This window comes from Alexandromys fortis, unplaced genomic scaffold (assembly GCF_014885135.2).
Source record: "Alexandromys fortis isolate MF-2015 unplaced genomic scaffold, M_Fortis_MF-2015_v1.1 scaffold_90, whole genome shotgun sequence".
NCBI classification, from domain to species: Eukaryota; Metazoa; Chordata; class Mammalia; order Rodentia; family Cricetidae; genus Alexandromys; species Alexandromys fortis.
In genome coordinates, this window is record NW_026067985.1 from 3,444,117 (window position 1) to 3,465,728 (window position 21,612).

Here is a 21,612-nt window from a genome sequence, read left to right on the forward strand (position 1 = left end):
TGTACTATGGAGTACGCGCACACGCGCGCACACACACACACGCACACAGACACCCCAAACAACACCTGAATAATAGGAAAGATGTACTTGGTATAGGGAGTGGCCTCATGGCTACAGCCTCATACGGGCTCCAGTTTACTCATCTAGAGGACAAACTCTAGCTCAAGTAGGCAGGCGGATGTGACGAGAGTGACCTCAGGAAGGAGGTTTTTAAGCAGTTCTGACTTCTCGGCACTCTCTGCCCTTCCTAGAAGTAAAGGAAGATGACCCAAGTTGGAAAGTTGATGCCTGAGAGAAGAGGGGGTCAGTCAACCCACCGGGAACTGATTGTGAGCAAGGAAGCCACCATGCTCTAAGAGAGTCTAATTATCACAGCCAATCCCATTTAACTTGGTGGCCACTTCCCACCAAGAATGGGGGGGGCCTGCTCCCCTCCCCAGCATTCAGGCCAACCACAAGACTCACCCCAGCTCACAGGACACAGTGGAAACAACATGGTGCCACTCTGCAGCCTCATACTCCCTGGCAAGTGCTGTCCTTGCTCTCCTGGGACACTAATACCATAAAAGTCACCCAAGTCATTGCCCTGTGAGGCTCCTCATCCTACCCCAACCCCTTCTTCCAGCTTCATGTGGCCCCATGAAGGAGGTCAGACAAGACTAGCAATAGAATCGCCAACTGGGCACAGCCCACAGACTCACAGGAGTCTGTCTCGAGGAAAGTCTGTCTTAAACAGACTTTCGCAAATGAACTTAAGTCCAGGGAGGACTCATGACAAAGAAACCAAGGACTGAGGTGGATGTGTGGAAAGCAATTATGGCTAAGTGCAACCATGAAGCCTGTGCCACATGAGATGTCATGGCATCTGCCCTTGTCCCCCAAAGCCATCACTTCCCTCTCCTTGCACTCTGACCACCGCAGAGCCAGCTCAGAGCCATGTCCCTGTGCACAGCCAGAGCCTTCCAACCCTCATGTCACTTGATTACCATCCAGATGATCCCTGTCTAATCCCATTCCTCCTCCGGAGCAAGGATGAACCAAGTTTCACCCGTGGCCAGTCTTGTCAGGTCCCAAACGAAGAATAGTTCTTTTATATTTTTTTTAACATATAACAAATCAAAAGAAAAAAGAATACATCGTGGTATATGAAAATAATATCAAATTCAAAATTCAGGGGCCACGAATAAAGTTTTACTGGGAAACTCCCCCACGCCCCATACCTCATTGTTGACTGTGGCTACTTCAGGCTGTTAGCTCTGTGAGCATCTGTGAAATTTGGGTACACAAAGCCTAATGTATTTGCTATTCAGCCCTTAACAGAAAAGGCTGGCTAGCCCCTGCTATAGACTGTCAACAGACTTGCTGTCAATCATCTTTTTACAGTATTCACTCCAAAACCTCTACAGATGTCTGTCTCCTCCCACAAAGGGATGCAAATGTTGAGTGTGACTCCGCTGTGCTAAGTAAGACCCCAGGAATCAGGGACTTAAGTTCATTTCCAGTGACATCCCATCAGGCGCCCTCCATCCTGAGCAGACCAGTCCCTGTGCAGCACTGTGAAGTCTAGCAGACCACAGGGTCACCTTTGCTACAATCTCCACCCTTTCCATCCGCCTTTCCACTCTAAATCCCCACCTCCCCAGTCAGGCAGGCCTCCCTCACTGCCTGGCTAAGTTTCCCCAGGTGGATTCTACAGAATAAACACCCCCAGGGCAATCCTTGGGAAAGGCAAACAGCCCAGACTGTCCTCTCGGAGGCACAGTGTGCACAGATGCCAGGGCAAAGGCTCTGAGAAGGCGCGCACTCCGCGTTTCCAAACCCTGCCCTCACAGAATTTGTTTTGCCCACGGAATACACGTTGCATGGTCGCTTCCGGCACAGGGCTAACATCCCACATAGCCGTTGTGCTCCCTAACATGCTCAGAAATGCCACTCAAGCTCCTGTGTGCCCAGCCACTCCCCTGTCATTTATCCCACACCATCCCCTGCTGACCACCATCACTGTTCCACAGGCTCCTATGTTTGAGCACTTGGTCCCCAACCTGTGTCATTGCTTTAGAATGTTGTTGAACCTTTAGCCCAGTGGTTCCCAACCTTCCTAATGCTGTAACCCCTAAATACAGCTCCTCATATTGTGGTGACCCCCAAACATAACATTATTTCGTTGCTACTTCATAATTTTTGCTACTGTTATGAATTGTAATGTAAACATCTGATATGTGGAATATCTGATATTCAACCCCAAAAGGGTCACAACCCACAGGTTGAGAACCGTTGCTTTAAAACTGTTGCTTAGAAAAAAAAAACTGTTGCTTAGCTGATAGAAGTGAGTCACTGAAGGGCGAGTCTTAAGTTTGATATCTGCTCTCTGCTTCCTGACTACTGACTGAACAAGACCCGCTGCCTTATGTCTCCGTCACCACGCTTTCCCATCCTGATGGGCTGTGACTGGTTTGTTTGTTTGTGAGACAGAGACTCATTATGTAACTCTGGCTAGCCTCAAACTCACAGAGATCTGCCTGCCTCTACCTCCCGAGTGCTGGGATTAGAGGCCTGCGCCACCACCGCCCAGCAACAAACCTTCTTTTAAAGAACTTTGCAACAGTATTCAGTAGCAACTAAGGGAAGAGTAATAAATACTATCTGCCTATGCCCTATTGTCTGCTTAGTACCTAATGACACTTTAGTTCATTGGTGTCTTTGAAAGTGTCACCATTGGTGACCCCTACGACCCCTGCTGAGGCAGGAGTTATTACTCAAGATTGTCAGTTTGGCTAAAATGTTTCCCTTTGTATCCAACATAAAGCAGAGCAGCTAGGAGGCCAGCCTCTCTCAAACTCCACAGCCCGATTTTCTTCTCCATCAAAATAACCACTGATAAAATGTGGAGTTGGTGTCACTGGTGTCTCACCCAACCCCATGAAACCAGAACCTTGACTTTATATGGTAGCACAGGGGTCATCCCGGGCAAGGAAAATGATGGCTTTTCCACTGCTCTCTGTCCAGCCTCCCTTGCAGCTAGAACCTTTGACCCTGCTACGGCCAAGAAAACATAACTGAACATTGCTGTTGAGAAGGAAGGTTACCACAGGAAAGTCTTTGCTTCCTGAAGCCAAAAATGTGAAGCTTTCATCTCTCCACACTCACAGAATCCTTCTCTTTCCTGCCTTAAATGCGGATATGACAGCTGGAGCAATGGAGCCATCTTGTAACCGTCACAGAAAAGCCATCAGAACTTCCTCCGGGTTTGGCCCTCATCGTCACTTTACTGAGAAGCAAACCTCTCTTCCCTACCAAGAAGGCTTTGTGAAGGCCAAGTTCATGTGGCGTGTTTTTATTTCTTGAGGAATGCACACTGATTATCATCCATATGTTCAGGTTGGTGTTTGTGAGCAGGGAGTTGTCACCCTCAAATAGCAGAAACAACAGGGAACTTGTCTCTCAACATGTGATGCCTCGAGCCACCTTGGGATTCTCCCCGAAAGATGGATATCATCAACCTTGACAGCCATGAGCCAACTAAATCACCCACATACACATAGGGGCTGGCAAGGTGACAAACACTTGCCTTGAAAACCTGAGGACCTGGGTTCAATCCCTGGATCCAAAGCAGAATGTGTCCTTGTACTCACAAGCACAAGTTCAAGGTGCTATTAAAACAAAGTTCAAGGTGATATTAAAACAAAAATAGCTGGAGCACACATTTATGTCCTAATGGATCAGGGGTTTTGTTGTTGTTTGATTTTTGCTGTTGTTATTTGTTGTTTTTGTTTTTATATTTTTCAGAGTTGCACAGGCTATATTTATTAGGCAAGATCTCCACCACTGAACCACAACCCAGCCCTCTCTTCCTTTTTTTTTTATATTTATTTATTCATTATGTGTACAATATTCTGTCTGTGTGTACGTCTGCAGGTCAGAAGAGGGCACCAGACCTCATTACAGATGGTTGTGAGCCACCATGTGGTTGCCGGGAATTGAACTCAGGACCTTTGGAAGAGCAGGCAGTTCTCTTAATCACTGAGCCATCTCTCCAGCCCTCTTCCTTTTTTTTTTTTTTAAATCTATTTATTATGTATATAGTGTTCTGGGCACCAGATCTCATAGATGGGTGTGAGCCATCATGTGGTTGCTGGGAATTGAACTCAGGACCTCCAGCGTAGCAGTCAGTGCTCTTAACCACTGAGCCATCTCTCCAGCCCCCTCTCTTCCTTTTTAATTTGAGGCACAGTCTCTCTATGTGGCCCAGGCTAGCCTTGGACTCTCCCTCCTCCTGTCCCAGCTTCCCAAGTACTAGGATTACAGGTGTGCACCACCATGCCCAGCTTGGATAAGTAATTCATAAAGTAACCCTATCAAAACCTGAATCAGAAACCTGGGGTTTGGGGTTATAGTCAGTGGTGGAGCCCTTGTCTAGCTTTTACAAGGTACCAGGATCAATTCCTGGAACCACCAAGGAAAAATTATACACAGAAGCACACTGTCTGCTTACTAAATGCAGATTCCTAGGCCCTCTCTCCAATTTCAGCTAAATTAGAATGTAGCCATTGGATGCTGGGCATCCACACTTTAGCCAGCACCCCTGTGAGACTTTCAAAAAAGTTCGGGAGGAAAACTCAGTGAATGCAAACATGAAGTCCAGCAGGAGCTTACCCTCCCCAGGGCTCCTTCCCTACCCCCTGGTCCTAGGGACTTAGAAAGTCAAAGCTGACATAATTGTTCCAAAACAGTCACCGGGCAATATGGATCAAGTGACTGGTGTGTCCTGTGGTACCCTCAGAAGAAAGATGTGTTCCCTATTGTGCTGGCTGGTTTTATGTCAGCTTGACACAAGCTAGAGTAATCTGGAAGGCAGGAACCTCACCTAAGAAAATGCCTCCAGCTGCTGGGCATTTTCTTGATAAGTGATCAATGCAGGAGGGCCCAGCCTGTTATGGGTGGTGTCATCCCTAAGCTGGTGAAAGCAGGCTGAGCAAACCATGAAGGAACACCAGTAAGCAACTCCCTCCATGGCCTCTGCACCAGCTCCTGCCTCCATGTTCCTGCCCTGACTTCCTTTCCTGATAATCTATGGTGTGGACGCATAAGTAGAATAAACCCTTTCGTAGCCAACTTGCCTTGGTCATATTACTATCATAGCGGCAGTAACCCTGACTAAGACGCCTGTGATTCCAACTTCTTGACCTGTGCTCCCGTCCTCCAGTTTCAAATGTAAACCACCTTGCAGAGAGACAACACAGAACCAAGTACCCACTCTTGGTTTGTGTGTTTGCACAGTGTTGGAAATTGAACCCAGGGCCTTGGCATGCCACAAAAGCACTGGATCACTGAGCTACATCCCAGCCCGAGTGCTCAGCTGTGTCGGTCACTACTCTCCGGGGAATCATCAGAGGACGGAATAGAAGGGAACCTGTGAGAAACTTAAACTACAATGATGATCCCAGCATGACGGGTTCTTTTAGAGGAGACGTGGTGGTGGCCTTCAGGGGTTATCCATATAAGCTTTCCCAGGTATAGCTCTGAACCAATCTGCAGTGGGCCCGTGCAGAGACCAGGGCTGGGCTAACACATCCCAGACTTTTTCTTCCAGCAGCAAACGTTAACCAAGCCTTCTCTCGCTCTCAAAACCCTGAGAAAGGCAACGCCTGTGCCTCCCAACACACATGCCACATGGCTGTTTATCTGATTCCATCTCTGGGATCGTGTTACCGCCTGACAGGTGAGCACAGACATATATCCGAGGGTGGCAAGCGCTGTATTAAAATCTACACGCACAAACTCCTCTTTCCAAATGATAACCTCCTGCGTATTGATTACCTCCCCAAATTTAAAACCCCCTGGAGAAATAAAAGTGAATCAGAGAGGTGCATTAAGATGACCCGCCAGCCAAGACTTCAGGCTTCAAGAACTCACAAGCCAGAGAGCAACCAAACCACCAAGCTCCATGATACATGACCACACCACTAAAAGGGGAACCCTCCTTTGCTCTGATCTCCATGGCCACCACCCCCTGGCAAATGCCAGCTCGTGGGAATTCCCAAATTAAATCAAAAATTGTGGACAGCGGGCCGTTTTGTGGGAAGGACGGTGAGGGGGCTGGATCTGTCTGACATTTTGAACAAGGTGGACACCCAAGGATTTCAGAATACCAGGCCTTTCCCATAACCCTGAAAGTTTCCTCGGAGAAAACGGCCTTCGAAGGAAAGTAGTTCCTTCCACCTCTTTGTGGTGACTTTGTAGCCATCCCTGTCACTGTCTCTCAGCAAACTGCTCCCAACTCCACTCGAGTTCTGTTGGAGAGATGCTATTAAGAGCCAAACACAGCTCCTCCCCCTGGCCCCCCATCCACCAAGTCTCACCAAGACAACTCAAGAGGATTTTCCCCACGCCACCTAGTGCAAGAACCACCCAGGCAACCGTAATATTGTTTCTTTGTACACATTTTGGGCCTGCATTCACCCCCTTGCATCAAATGACTGTGTTAGAAACGGGTAGTTCCCTGGGGACTTTTTGTCATGCATCTTGTGTATATGGGGGGTTACGGGTGAAACTCAGAGCAAAGGGTCGAGTCTTTCCTTTCAGGCAGCCTCATCAAACCAGTCAAAACCACCTTTGACCACCTGCAGAACGCACAAGGTCACGTGGGTTCCCTGCAGCCCCTACCGTGCCATCAGCACACAAGCCCCCCCCCCCCCGCCCCGTGGCATATAAACAAATCCCCAAACGCAAAAAAAGAAAAGAAGAAAAAGAAAAAGAAAGGAAAGAAAAGGAAAGGAAAAAGAAAAGAAAATAATAATAAAGTAAAACTCCCTCCTCTCACAGGAAAGAATAATCATGGCAACAGCTACAACCCATAATAATAAATACGGAACAGCAATTATTACTGCTACCACCGCCACCCGGCCGAGCACAGACAACAGCCGCACTGGGAAGGGACATCCGTGCTGGCTTTGCCAGGTGATAAATCATAGCGCATCATTGGTGCCCACCTGCTTCACCCTTCCCCTCCCCAGGCCCTCCCTCAGCAAACAGAACCCCAAAGGGATGGGGTAGGACTGGAGAAGGGAAAGGAAGGCAGGGTTGCCCCCCCCCCATCCCAGGCAACACCTACCTCCAGGGTCCGGATCTCCTTCTGCGTGAGGTCGTTGGAAGCTGCACACTTCGTCCTAAGCCCTTCCAGATTGGAGATGCTCAGGTCTATCATGTTCTGAACCAGCTCGCACTGCTGCAAGGCTTTTTGCAAACTCAGAGGTTGCTGTTCTTCGCTTTTCGTCATGTTTTCCTCATCCATCGCTTGCTCTGCAACCCCCCTTCCCCTCCTCCTCCTCCTCCACCTCCTCCCAGAAAGAAAAAAGGGGGAGGGAGGGAGTGGAGGTAGAGGGAGTCCACCCCCCTACGCCTCTCCAACCACTGCGACTTCTCAGCAGTGTCTCCTGAAGAAACCCAACATCTCACACAAGCTTGAGGGGGTGGGGGTTGGAGGAGGGGACAAGAGCCAAAATTTATTATTATTTTTTGGGGGGGAGTATCAGGCAGTCTGCATTAGAATGTCCCTTGTCTCTCTCCTCTCTCTTTCTCTGTGTCTCTGGTCCCTAAAAAGGGAGAGATGCCCGTTTGTCAGAAGCCAACCAGGTGGTAGGGTGCAGTCTGTACACTTAGGAGGAGGAGAAAGAGGAGGAGGGAGAGGAGGAGGAAGGGGAGGAGGAGTAGAAGGAGGAGGCAGAGGGAAATAGAGCTCACGCTTCGCACACCGGCTCCGTGAAGGGCGGACTTATATGTATATAAATCTTTTTGGCCGGCTGGATTTTATGTCAAAAAGGAGCGCGCCTGCCCCCCTCCCGGTCGCGGTGACACGGCATGGTCCGCGGGTCTCCACGCTCAGCGCACTCTCAGGATGCTGTGCGCACGACTGGCGCGGCTGCGGCGCCCACTGCGGCTGGCTGCGGTCTGCTCCCCGCGATAACACTGCTGCTGCTGCCGCCGCTGTCGCCGCCGCTGCTGCTGCTGCCGCTGGGCTCCAGGGGTGAAGGCGCCTGCCTCGCTCCACACCGACATCTTGCCTGTCAATCACAGGGCGGGGTGGAGAGCGGAGCGAGGGATGCAGCGCCGACAGGCGCCGTGCGCGCAGCCGGTCCCCGGGTCCCCCCACCCCGGGCGCGCCTGGGACCCGCTGGCGGCAGGCGGCGCGTGCACCTGCCCACCGGGCCACCCTCCAGCCTGGGAGGCGGGGTCCCTAGGGACTGAGGGGCTCGCGTGTGGAGCGCAGCCGCTACGATGCGGTGGGGGTGGGAAGGGGGGGGTCGGGCTGGTCCCCTAGGTGGCGGGGAGGCCCGGCCCGGGGGCGGGGAGAGGTACTCGGTGGCCAGGGTGGGGGTGGGGGCCACTACGCCAGCCCTGATCTCGCGAGACGAGGCCGGAGCGCGGCTCAGCAGGTGCGCGGGGGGCCCGGGAGCAGGTGCGCGCCGGGCTTGCTGGACTCTGAGTCTGTGCGCCTTGCCTGACTTTGCCGGAGTCTTCTTGTGGCTTGGGCAGGGGACAGGGGTGGGGATGGAGGGCTTAATGGGTTTCCTTGAGTTGGGGCGGTTATGGGAACGACGACTACCTGGGCCCGATCTAGCTAGGGTCCATTTGCAGAGAGACAGGAGGCATTGTCTTGCTCCCGATTGCTAGTTTGTCCCACAAGGGCCTCTCTGGAGTAACTCCAGCTACCAACGCTACCCTTTGTCAGCCGCCTAGGGTCCTGGAGTAGAAAACACCGGTGTACATTTTAAAGACGTTGCAGGCAGGGAAAGATACGTTGTGACAAGAAAGGGGAAGATACAAGAAATTCACATTTTACTCTGCAGCTAATGAAGTTTTACTGGAGTGCCTCTGTTAACAGATATGCTTTTATTAATTGATAGGGGGAGGGGCGACACGTGCACCGCAGCGTGCCTATGAGGTCAGAGCACAGCTTGTGAAGTCAAGTCTCTCCTTCCACCTTGGGTTCCAGGAATTGAAGTACTTGCAGAGTACTCTCCACCAATTTGTTATAAAGTAATAATAAAGATATCACTTTTCTTCTTAGCCGCACGTGATGGCATGCGTACTTTTAACGTCAGCACTAGCAAGGCAGAGGCAGGTGGATCTCTGGGAGTTCGAGTCCATCCGGCTGGTCTATCTGGTCTATATAGTTAGCTGCAGGTCAGCCAGAGCTACATAGTGAGACCCTGTCTCAAAAAAAAAAAAAAAAAAAAAAAAAAAAGATTATATTATAGTTTGGCTAGAAAGGAACGAAGATGAATTACCCCCAGGAGGTTTCTTTATTAGGAGAATAGCATCCATCAGTATAGCACATGGACAGCTGGAGAGGCTGCAACCTCAAAATTACCACCCACTCATGAATGGTGCATGGCTACTTCTGTCCTGTTGTAAAGCCAATGGTTGCAGCAGAAATGGCATGGCTCATGGGAGCTAAAATATTTACTCTGTGGCTCATTCCAGGGAGCTATGCCAACTCCTGATTAAATCGGTGTTCTCCATACACACTCTGCCCAGACCACACTTCCCCCTAATTCTCTTCTCTTTGACTTTTTTCTTGTCGTTCAGGGTGAAGTCAAATGTCTCAAGGAGGCCTCCCATCTCTGACGGACAGATCCAGTTGTATCCCTAATGAACTGCCTACGGGCTGTGTTTTTAATAATGAGTAGCCTGGTGTGGCCTGTATGTACCTGAAGTCCCAGCCCTTTGGGAGGCTGAGACAGGAGGACTGCTTGAACAAAGGAGTTTGAGGTCAGCCTGGCAACAGAGAACAATTACCGTTCCCTCCAGAGAGAGAACATGTTAGCAAAAGGCATTCTTTTCTCCCTTTTTCTGGGATTCTAGAGGGCTCAGCCAAGAGCAGTGTGAGATTCAGAACATACGCTAAAGTTGGTCATCCCTAGAGCAAGCCAGCAAGCCACCTGTGGCATGAAGAGAGAGGACACCACTGGTGGCCAAGTTGGATCAAATTGATTTGTAGACTTGGAGCCAGAGGCTTTAGAACTCACACAGAGTTGCATCTGTATGTTCCAAATGTCTGGTGGACTGGGTGTGTGCTTCAGTGGCAGAGTGTTTTACCCAGCATGCCCCGACCCTGGACCCCATCCCCAGCACCACACATGCAGAACACTTTCTATCCATAATGAGGCCAAACAACCAATTTTAAGCACTTCGAAGTCTCCAGAGTCCAGTTCTACCACAAAGTTGTCGCCCTCCTATTTTCTCCATTCTTCTTTGTTTCCCTTGAACTTATTAACATCGGTTGCTTTCCTCTGACCCCAGCATCTCTCCACCTTTGAGGAGCTTTCTAGTTACTATGTTTCTCTTTGTTTTTAATGATCTGGTCCTATCAGTGAGCCTTGTTGAATTTTTGTTTGGTGGCAGATATTGTGTGTGAGACATATATAGAGTCTCTAAATGACTGTCTGGCCCTGAAGAGACATGGGGAATGATCACAGCTCTGTCAACCAAGCTGGGTGAAGGGTGTGTTTCTGTTTCAATGTGACACCATCGTCCTTGTTCAAGAAGTCCCCTCTCCCTGCCCCTATGACCTAACCCCCTAAATATGGCAAGAGTTTGGAAAACTGGTTTTTTTTTTCTCAGCCTTTTGCTCTGTGCTGCATCCAGATCTGCAGTTATCCCAAGCTAGAAAATGCCATTTTCAGACTCATTTTCTCTTCTACTCTGGGATACCAACCTCCCAAAAGCCCCTTGTTTTGTCCCTATAGATTGCTGAGAGGAGCACCAGTTCTTCAGGTTTCTCTGCCCCACCCCTGCGTCACGCCAACAGTCCATATACTGGTGAAAGTTTATGTTCTCAGCCTTTTTCCTGGCACCCATACCAGCTCACCCACTTAGAATTCTTCTGTCTCCAGAAGCCTGAAATGGGGCCCCTTGGGTCCCAGGGTTTTCTACAGACCTCTTAAGAGAATTTAGTAGGAATCGATAGTGATGGCGGGAGAGGCATTGATATTGTTCCAAAATGGCTTCTGTTTGTCATCAAAGATGTTTCTACTGAAACTTAGACAACAAAAATAATCATAAGTCATCAATTGGCAGAGCAGCAGCGAGTGCATCTCTGTCCTGTATGAAAACAGCCCACATTGTGGAAACAACCTCTCTATAGGAGAAACACTCTTTTTTTAGAATTGACTTTTTAAAATTTGTGTTAATCTTTATTATATGTATTTATTTATGTGTGTGTGCGCACAAGTGTGCATATATGTGTTTATGTAAGACAGGGTGGGCACATTTTAGGAGTTCATTCTCTCCTTCTACCATGTGGGTCCCGGGGCTCCAACTCGGGTCCTTAAGCTTGGCTGCAAGCCCTTTCACCCCAGCCATCTCGCAGACCCTGAAGTACTCTTTCGGAACCTTTCCGGCCATTGAATACCACGTGATCCGGCTCTGCCATTAGACACAGCACATGGAGGTTTTAGTGGAAAGGAGACAATGGAGAGGAATCTGATGGGAGATGGCACACCTGCTCTCAGGTGCCCAGTCCCACGTGACTTGTGATGGCTATGCTGAGGAGCCTGAGGCCATATTCACAGGCGGCCCTTACAGGTGGTGTTGGGCATCACCCTGCCCTCAGAGGCCAAGCTGTCTCTCTAGTCTTCCTGGGAAGTCTTGCTAACCACGCCATGGTCTGCTCAGGCAATCCTAACTAGTGGGTGGGGTAGATTCAGTAGAAATCTCCTCCCTCCTCGCCCCCTCCCCTTCAGGGTCTAGTGTAGCCTATAGCCTGGAACTTACTTCAGAGCAGAGGATAATCTGGAATGTATGACCCCGCCCCCTCTTCCCTTTCAGTGCTGAGATGTAACCTGAGATGGTCCAGGAGTCTGCAGTGGGCTCCGGGTAGGAGTGGATGTCTCCTTCCCTGCCTGCTCCCCATCCCCTGCAGAACTGAGCAGGAAAGGGGCCATCCTAGCTGAGAAGTGATGGGCACAGAGTATCAGCTGCCTCACTGCGTCCTGGTGACCCGTGGGGCACACAGGGACTCGTTAGCGCCTTAGAGACCTAGGAACCCCATCAGGGTTAAGGCAGGCAGGGATGACCTCCCACGCTTCTGCCTCCATTCTTACTCTAGGAAGCACACCCTCCAGCTCCCAGGGCCCCTCGGTTCAGTCTTTTCAGGGTGGTTCAAGCCCAAGTATGCTTTGAAATTGTCACCTGGCCTCTGGGGAACTGGATCAGCTCTTCAGAGAAACTTCTAGATAAGATCTTGATCTTATCATGTATAGGCTGGAGGTTGAGAGTTACAGACTGTCAAGGGACAAGCCTGACCACCTCTCCCCCAGCGAGGAGGCTTACCCTTCCCATCACCTTTACGGTTTAGCTGAAATTCTAGGGCACCAGAAAAGTGACGCTCTCTACCCCTGCTTGATTGGTGACGAGCTGCCCTCAAGGTTTTCCAGGTCACCCTGGGCTCAGAGACTGGGGAGTGGTAGATTAGGAGGCAAAGGGCCGTCTGTGTGGAGCTACACACGAGCAACATTGACTTCAGAAACACCGAGCAGCAAGGATGACCTTGAACTTCTTGGTCCCCTTGCCTCCACTTCCCAAGTGACAGGAGGACAGGTCTGTGCCACCGGTGGTGGTTTATACAGTGCTGGGGAATCAGGGTCAGGCCTCCCTGAATGCTCGGTTCAGAGCCAGACCCCAGCCTCCTCTTAAACGCCTGTGCGAATCTTCCCAGGCTGTTTCTCTTGGTAGTTTTTCTTTTTTCTTTTTCTTTCTTCCTACCAGTTTTTCAGAGGGAATAGCATCAGAACAGCAGCGACCGAGAGACAACCAAATATCTCGCAGCTGCATGGGGACTGTAATCCTGTTCTAGCACATAGAACTCCCCAAATATAAATGACTTTAAAAATCGCTTTGATAAGAGCAAACCAAATGCTCGTCTCTTTAATCTTATAAGGTTTGCCTGACATCGAGGAAAACCACTTTTCTGGAGTCCACCTTTGAGGGCCCTTCGTTTCTACATCTTCACTTCCGGAGCAAGTCGGTCACTCTGTCCATGTCAAGATCGTCTGGGCTCACAGGAATGGGCCATTTGGCCCAGGGATGTATGCTGGCTTTCTGAGTACATTAGTACTCTGTGGTATACCATGTATGTTTTCAGTTACAGCACTCAGGACGAAAGAGGGGCCCTCCTGGCCCCCATGGACACACAGCGAAAAGACTTCCTGTCAGCAGTATCAGAGACACAACCTACTTCCGCCTCTCTGTCCATGGGCACCGCGTGCACGCAGTCCCCAGAAAGACCAGAAGAGGGCACTGGAGCCCCTAGAGCTGATCACAAGCATCTGCAAGCCACCATGTGGGTGCTGGGATTTGAATCTGGGTCTTCTGGAAGAGGAGCCAGTACTCCTAACTGCTGGTCCATCTTCTTGGATAATTTTATACATATTACGTATTTGATCACGATCACTCACCCACTGTCCCTTATCTTCATTCCACTCCACTCTTACCAAACCCTTTCTTTTCCCAATACTTCCTTTCCACTTCCAAAGCTTTATGTGTGTAACCCACACGGAAAGGGTTGCTTGCGTGAGCATGGGGGTGGGGGTATTTACTGGACCAAGGGCAACCTACCAGTTACCACTTTAGAAAATACTCTTCCTCCCCGGCAACAGTCAGCTGCCAATAGCATCTCTGGTTGGTGAGAAGGTCTGCTGTACACTCCTCCCCCCACAATAGGCCCAGTCTTGGACAGGTCTTAAGCAGGTAACCACAGCTGCTATGGGTTCATGTGCACAGGGTCATCTCATACCTGCATCCCCGGCCGTCTTTGGGCTCTTATGCTTTTCCTACCCTCTCTTCAATCGATGTTCCTTGAGTCTTAGAGGCAGTGACGCAGATGTCACAACTTGTTCTCAAGATATTGGCTAGCAGCGAGTCCCTATTAACTGCTGCCCACTATAGATGTCTCTCTGACCAAGACTGGAGACAGCGCTAACCTATAGATAGAAATATTTGAAGTCAGTTATATAGCATGTCCATTTAGCAAGACAACAGTCTGCCTAGGGCTTATAACTTCCCTAGCAATGGGTTTTTGACCAGGTTCACAGTGCCAGGTCTGAATTTCTTTATGTGGGACAGACCTCAGGTTCAACCAGAAAGCAGTTGTCTACCCGCAAAACAATGGTGCCACTGGGACAGCCGCAGCGTACAGCATTTGCAGCCGGGTAAGGCTGTGGTGACTTTCCTTCCCGGCAGACCTACCCAACTCTTTCAACACTATGAAAGCTAGCCAGCAGGGAGGAAGCCTCCAGTTCGGGTCCAGCTTGATGTCTCTGTGGCTGCCACCAGAGCGTGTGATCTATTCAGCTACAGGTTTGAGTGGGAAGCCAAGAACAACGGCACAAACTGTATTGTGGGATAGCGGGATTCTCTGGTTCTCGGGGACTCCACAGCCCATAACTTATAGGGGGTTAACCCATTTCTGGTACTGAGGTTTTTCGTTTAATGACTTGTCTTCTGCAAGCATCCACTCCTTTTTTTTTTAATTTTATTAGTTTTTAGAGACGGGTTTCTCTGTGTAGCCCTGGCTGTCCTGGGACTTGCTTTGTAGACCAGGCTGGCCTTGAACCCACAGAGATCCGCCTGCCTCTGCCTCCAGAGTGCTGGGATCAAAGGCTGCAGCCACCACCAACAGGCTCCATCCCCACTGTTAATTCTTCTCAGTGTATCCCAGGAGAAGGGTTTGGAGTTCAATGAAAAGTCTGTGTTTAGCTTCTTGAGATAGTGTTGACCTATCTCACAGGATGCTCCATTTCACATCCCCAGCCTGCAACTCCGAGAGCCCAATGCCTTCATACCCCAGCTCATAACTTGTCTTGAATCAAACTATTTTTTTCCTTCCTTCCTTCCTTCCTTTCTTTTTTTTTAAAGATTTATTTACTTATTATATATACAACATTCTGCCTCCATGTATGCCCACATGTCAGAAGAGGGCACCAGATCTCATTACAGATGGTTGTGAGCCACCATGTGATTGCTGGGAATTGAACTCACGACCTCTGGAAGAGCAGTCAGTGCTCTTAACCTTTGAGCCATCTCTCCAGCCCCTTCCTTCCTTTCTTCTTATCTTTTTTTTTAATGTGATGCTAAAGATTGAACCCAGGGCCTCATACATGTTAATCAAGGATTCTACCCACTGAGCTACTGCCCAGTGCTAAGATACGGATTCACTAAATCTCTCAGGTTGGCCTACTCATGCTACAGCCCAGGCAGTCCTGAATTTGAGATCTTCCTGCCTCAGCTTCCCAAGTCTCTGTATATCACAGGCCTTTACTGCTAGGCCTGTAATCATTTCATTCATTTGTTGTTTTGATTTGGTTTTCAAGACAGGGTTTCTCTGTGTAGCCCTGGCTGTTCTAGAACTTGCTCTGTAGACCAGGCTGGGTTGGAACTCACAAAGATCCACCTGTCTCTGCCTGCCAAGTGCTGGGATTAAAGCGTGGTTCACAGACATAGACTCAGACAAACACTCATACACATAAAATAAAAATAAATCTTAAAAAAAAAAAACTTTTTTTTAAAAAAACAGCAAGTTGCAAGTTCCAGGACAGGCTCCAAAGCTATACAGAGAAACTCTGTCTCAAAAAAAAACAAAAACAAAAACAAACCCAAGAAGTTGAATTTGGGGCAGGCGAGATAGTTCAGCAGGTGAGGAATTTACCGCCAAGCCTGAGCTGAGGACCTGAGTTCAATCCCCAGGACCACACAGTGAAATGAGAGCCCGACTTAGGAAACGTGTCCTCTGAGCTCCTCTCCCACAAACTGTAGCTAGCTAGCCCACATGCGCACTCATGCTAAATTACTAAATGAAATACAAAGTTTATAAAAAGAATCTAAATTTGTTTCAAACATTATGAAACTGGACACTTTACAATAAAAACATCTGATCACCCACTGACTTTGTAAACTGGCTTGGGGTGAGCTATGTCTCACCCTGGCCACAGAGTTTCCTCCCTCCTCCCCCGGGATTGAATTAGTGACTCATCTCGTGTGATGAACTACCTAAAAGGGGTTGCTTCAGATAGGAAATGATTATTTTGGCTCACGGCTTGAGAGGATGCAAACCATCCAGGTGGGGGCAGGCAGGAGCTACTAGAGGTTGGGCAGCAGCAGGGGTGTAGAGTTACACAGCACAGTCACCAAGCAGAGCGATCACCTTCAATGCCTGGCATCAACAACCCACTGCCCTCCGCCGGGGTACACCACATAAAGGCACCATAACTGCGCAGAACAGCGCCACCATCTGGTGACCCAGTGTTCACACACCTAAACCTGCCTGCTGCACACCACAGGCCAGTCCTAGCTAGTATACACGCGACCCCCTCCCTCATTGGTTAGAGCTCCCTGGGCGCCCTCCTAATATGCAGAATAGCCAGTGTTTGCGCAGAACAATGAGAACAAAAGCAGGTTATAACGGCATAAAATATACAGTGATTTCCATACCCCGTACCTCTGCTCAGGCAGGTGAGGAAATTTCCCCTTTAAGTAGATAGTCACCTTGTCTGAAGTGGGAAATACCTGGGAAGTTTCCAGATTTTCAGAGCCTGGGTTCCCCACCCTTGACATTCTACTTTTCCTTTGATCTAATGGATATGTGGGTTTCAAGGTGTTTTTTGAAGCGCGCCCCTACCCTTAGATACCAGAGACCAAAGCATGCGCCGGTTAAGTCTCTTTCAGTTTTGACTAAAACATCACTTTTCTCATTTTTTCCCCAGATTGACTTATTTTAATTTACGTTTGCGAGTATATTCTGCCTGTCTGTCTTATCATGTACATCCTAGAACTGACGTTATGGAGCCTTGTGGGACTCCGTGTGTGTGTGTGCTGAGAATCGAACCCAGAGCACTCGGGAGGCAGAGGCAGGCGGATCTCTGTGAGCTGGAGGTCAGCCTGGGCTACAGATCGAGTTCCAGGACAGGCTCCAAAGCTACAGAGAAACCCTGTCTCGAAAAAACAATAATAAAGAAATAAATATTGGGGAAAGAGACAGTGGCTTCATATCAAAAGTATCTCATAAGACCCCGCTTACCCCATCTGTACCTAGTTGCTGGGAATCATTGTATCTAGGAAACAATTTGACACCCAGCATGCATGTCTACCCATACTGGAAGGCTTTGTCGTTTGTTTTGTTCTTCCTTTTGAGACAGGGTCTCACTCTGTAGACCAGGCTAGCTTTGAACTCACAAAGATCTCCCTGCCTGTGCCTCACAAAGACTGGGATTTAAGGCAGACACCACTATTCTCAGCTGGGACTGGAGTTCTAACAGGTTTGCCATGGAAGTATGTGCTAGGTGCGGATGTTGTCCCCTTGTAATCCCAGGAGTGGGGAGGTGGAGGTAAGGGGGACCCCGAAGTCCTCTGGCCAGCCAGCCTAGCCTAATCCGTGAGCTCCAGGTTAAGCGAGAGACCCTGTCTCAAAAGATTTAGTGGAGAGTAACTGAGAAGACAGCAGCAACACTGACTCCCGTCTTCACACACAAACATCGCTACAAAATGACAACCTGTCTCAAAAGAAAACGAGGCGAGCTTGATCTTCCTCCTGAACTCTGTCTGACTCGCCCGCCCGTACCCTTCAATGGTTCTATTAGGGCTGTCTTGCCAGGACACTCCCAAGGGCAACCCTCAGGGTGCACAGCTGGGTAAGAGAACACTTTTCTCCTCTGGGATCACACATAAGCTGCCAGCCCTGCGGAAGCTAGCCAGTAGGGGTGACTTTTGGTAAGTTTTGTTCCACTTGATTCCTCCATCCCCTTCTACCATGATGTCATACGCCTCCCAGTCGACCCCAATCCATGGAAATGAACGGCTGTGGACTCAAACTCTAAAAGCAGGAACCAGAAGGAATGTGTCCTCTCTTCAGGTATCTTGTCAGAGCAATGGAAAGCTGCCACCCTGGCACTCTGGGACATCACAGCAGGGAGCTGTGCTTACACCTCAGGAGGAGCCGCTCATCCCCACGCTAGTGAGTGGAAAGGAGGGGCCCATTGAGGTGACTACTTGGCATTGTAGACTACACCTTCACCCTTGTAGAAAGAAACCAGAGAGCCTTATCCACATAAGGAGCATGATGAAGTTGCTCCCCAGCAAAGAGAAAGCCTGCTAGCTACAGTTAGTGATCTCTAGGCGTCCGTAGTGGGGCTTTAATGGCTACCTCTATCGCTTCTGTCCCTGGGAGCACTTTCTCCTGGTGTGGTAATTTTGTGGTTTGTGTGGAGGGTGGGGAACAAGGTTCTGCTGGAGTCTCCAGCTCCTCCTTCTCCAGCCCCTTCCCCTTCAGATCGACTGCCAAGCCCCCTCACAGAAAGTCACTCTCGAATGACTTGGCCCAGAAAAGCCTGGTCTTTTGAATTCGGCTTGATCTGGCTTTCTATGTCGGTGGAGAAACCTATTGTCGGGTTCGAAAACGGATGAAACAGAGCACAGCTGGGTGATTTGCTTGGGTCCGATGCTGCCTTGGGGTCCATTCTCACCCTACTTGTGGTTTTTAAAGAATTAACATGATCTTGATTTTGCCAAGCCGATCATGTTGTGTTCTCTACATTTGAGTACAGCCAGCTCTAACCACTGCAGGCCCCCCTGCTGTGTAAGCAGATGAAGCACTTTGAAATAAGCATATATGGAGGTCTAAGTTCTGTGACTTTCCGTTCTGCCACATCACCTCCCCAGCACTCTGGAGTTACGCAATAGGAAATGTTTTCAATGTTGCCCTTTTAGGTGTTAATTTTGCAAAATTAATCCACAATTAGAATTTCAAACCACCTGAGCAACAGAAGAAAATGAGAAGTTGTGCATCAAAACTAGGAGCTTGGAATTTATTTAGCATTAAGAAGACAATTAGTTAATTGGCGCAGACTGAAGATAACCTGTGATCCTGCTCAGGCCGACGTTTGCCAGACTACGACATCCTGAATTGGTTGTTTTTGTCCAGTGCTCCTTAATGAACAAAACGTGCCGGGTGGTGGTAGCACACACCTTTAATCTCAGCACTTGGGAGGCAGAGGCAGGAGGATCTCTGTGAGTTCGAGGCTAATCTGATCTACAAAGCGAGTTCCAGGACAGCTAGGATTGTCACACAGAAAAACCCTGTTCTCAAGAAATCAAGCAAAACAAAACACTAAGCCTAAAGCAAAGACTAGCACTGTCTTTCCCCCCTGGAAAGAAATGGCTTTTGTTCAGTTTCGTTAAACTATGTACTTGAAGTAATCTTTAAATTTCAGAACTTTCCCAAAACATTATTGTCCAATAATAATAACAAATGTAACAAACATAGTGAGAAATGAGTGAATTGTTAATTTTCCACGGTCTGCCACATCTCTCAGATTTGGAAACCATCTACTTCTACTTGTTTCCCCTTTAAATGTTTCTTTTTTTTTTAAGGGGCTAGAGAGATGACTCAGAGGTCAAGAGCAGCAGCTGCTCTTGCAAAGGACCCAGGTTCAATTCCCAGCACACGCAGGCGGCTCACAAACATCTATTACTCCAGTTCCAAGGAATCTGATGCCCCGTTCTAACCTCCACAGACACAGGCACACACATACGTACGTGCAGGCAAAACACTCACGTGCATAAAATAAAAGTAAGTAAATTTTTAAAGTTTTAAAAAGAACTTTTTGGAGCCCATTCCCTATGGTGGGATACCTTGCTCAGCCTTGATGCGGGGTGGTGGGTGGGGGCTTGGTCCTGCCTCAAGTTGGTATGCCAGACCTTGTTGACTCCCCGAGGAAGGCCTTACCCCCTCCGAGGAGTGGATGGGGAATGGAAAAGGGGAAAGAGGACACGAGAAAGGGAGGGAGGGAAGGGGAGCTGGGGTCTGGAATATTGGCCACTGGTAGACTGCCCATGCGCCAGGGATGGCCTGCATCTGTGTACTAGTGGGAGGTACTAGTTGGACTCTGTAAATGGAGGTTTCTCCGTCCCACCCTGTCCCCACAGGTGCTTCTAGATAAAAAGTCTGGACTATAGTTCAGGCTTATTACTAACTAGCTCTTGCATTTTAAATTGGCCCATTTCTATTAATCTATGTATTGCCACATGGCCATGGCATTACCAGCCTACTGGCAACTTGTTTCTTGGGCAGCTGGCTGGCCCCAACTCCACCCTTCAGTTTGACTTTCCCGCCTCCCCGCTTTATTCTGCCTTGCTATAGGCTGAAACAGCTTCTTTATTAACCAATGAGAGGAATGCATATTCACAGCACACAGAGGAAGTGTTTGTTGTCTCACTGCAGGACTTGATGGGTTAAAAAAAGAAGGCACGAAGTAGGAAGGAAGATGGAGTAAAATACTAAAAGAGTTGGGTGGAGGGGGTATGGGTAGATATGATCAAAACAGATTAAATAATGAATGAAATTCTGAAAGAAGAAAATCTATATACATATTATATATATGAACTTTCTGGGTTGAAAGAATTTATGTGTGTGGGGGGGGATGGGATGAAGTCTTAGCTAGGATTACTATTGCTACAATGAAACAGGATGACCAAAAGCAAGATGGGAAGGGGAGAGGAAAGGCTTTATTTGTCTTCTCCATCCACATCATAGTTCATCACTGGTCCATCATAGAGTCCACTATGAAGGGAAGTTAGGACAGGAACTCAAACAGGGCAGGAACCTGGAGGCAGGAGCTGATACAGAGGCCATGGAGGGTGCTGCCTACTAGCTTGCTCCTCATGTCTTGCCCAGCGTGCTTTCTTAAAGAACCCAGGACCACCAGCCCAGGGGTAGCACCACCCACAATGGGCTGAGCCCTCCCCTTTTAATAACTAATTGAGAAAATGCCCTACTGGCTTGCCTACAATGGATCCTAAAGAGGCATTTTTTTTCCTCTCACATTTTTTTTGGGGGGAGGGGAGAAGGTGGGGTTCAAGACAGGGTTTCTCTGTAGCTTTGGAGCCTGTCCTGGAACTAGTTCTGTAGACCAGGCTGGTCTCGAACTCACAGAGATCCGCCTGCCTCTGCCTTCCGAGTGCTGGGATTATAGGCGTGCGCCACCACCACCCAGTTAGGAGGCCTCTTCTCAATTGAGGCTTCCTCCTCTCTAATGGTCAGACTTGGTCTCAAGCTGACACAAAACCACCCTGCAGAGAGGGTATCTGCAGTGTATTTGGCTGTGAGAACAGATGTCAACTTCACAGGAGCCCTCCTACAGCGCCAAACTCACTTGTGTGTTTGTTTGTTTTTACATAGGGTTTTTCCACGTAGCCCTGGCTGCCCTGGAACTCACAATGAAGACCAGGGTGGCCTTGAGCTCCCTGTCTCTGCCCCCTGAGTAATGGGAATAAAGGTGTGTGCTGCCACGTCCTCCTCTCTCACTGTTTGTGAGGCAGGGCTCTCACTGGCACCAGGCCTCCCTCAGCAGGCTAGCCTGGCAGGCCAGCCCCGGGATCCTCCTGCCTCTGCTTCCCCAGTGCTGAGATTATAAGCACCCACGCCTCACACACTTTTTTTTCCACGTGGTGCTGGGGATGGAACTCAGATCCTCACGCTTACATGACAAGCACTTTACCAACTAAGCTGCCTCCCCAGCCAGATTTTGAAAGAATACAAAAAACGTATTTTGACTGTTTCTA

At 49.0% G+C, this 21,612-nt stretch overlaps 1 protein-coding gene across 1 annotated transcript in view; it reads right to left on the reverse strand.

Moving 5' to 3' along the window:
* Ksr2 (kinase suppressor of ras 2) overlaps nt 1–7,291 on the reverse strand; it is a 346,061-nt gene extending 338,770 nt beyond the window's left edge. Inside the window, 1 exon segment of the mRNA XM_050158922.1 lies at nt 7,112–7,291. Coding sequence (XP_050014879.1) covers nt 7,112–7,291 — 180 coding nt within the window.
* Nucleotides 7,292–21,612: the final 14,321 nt, after the last annotated feature.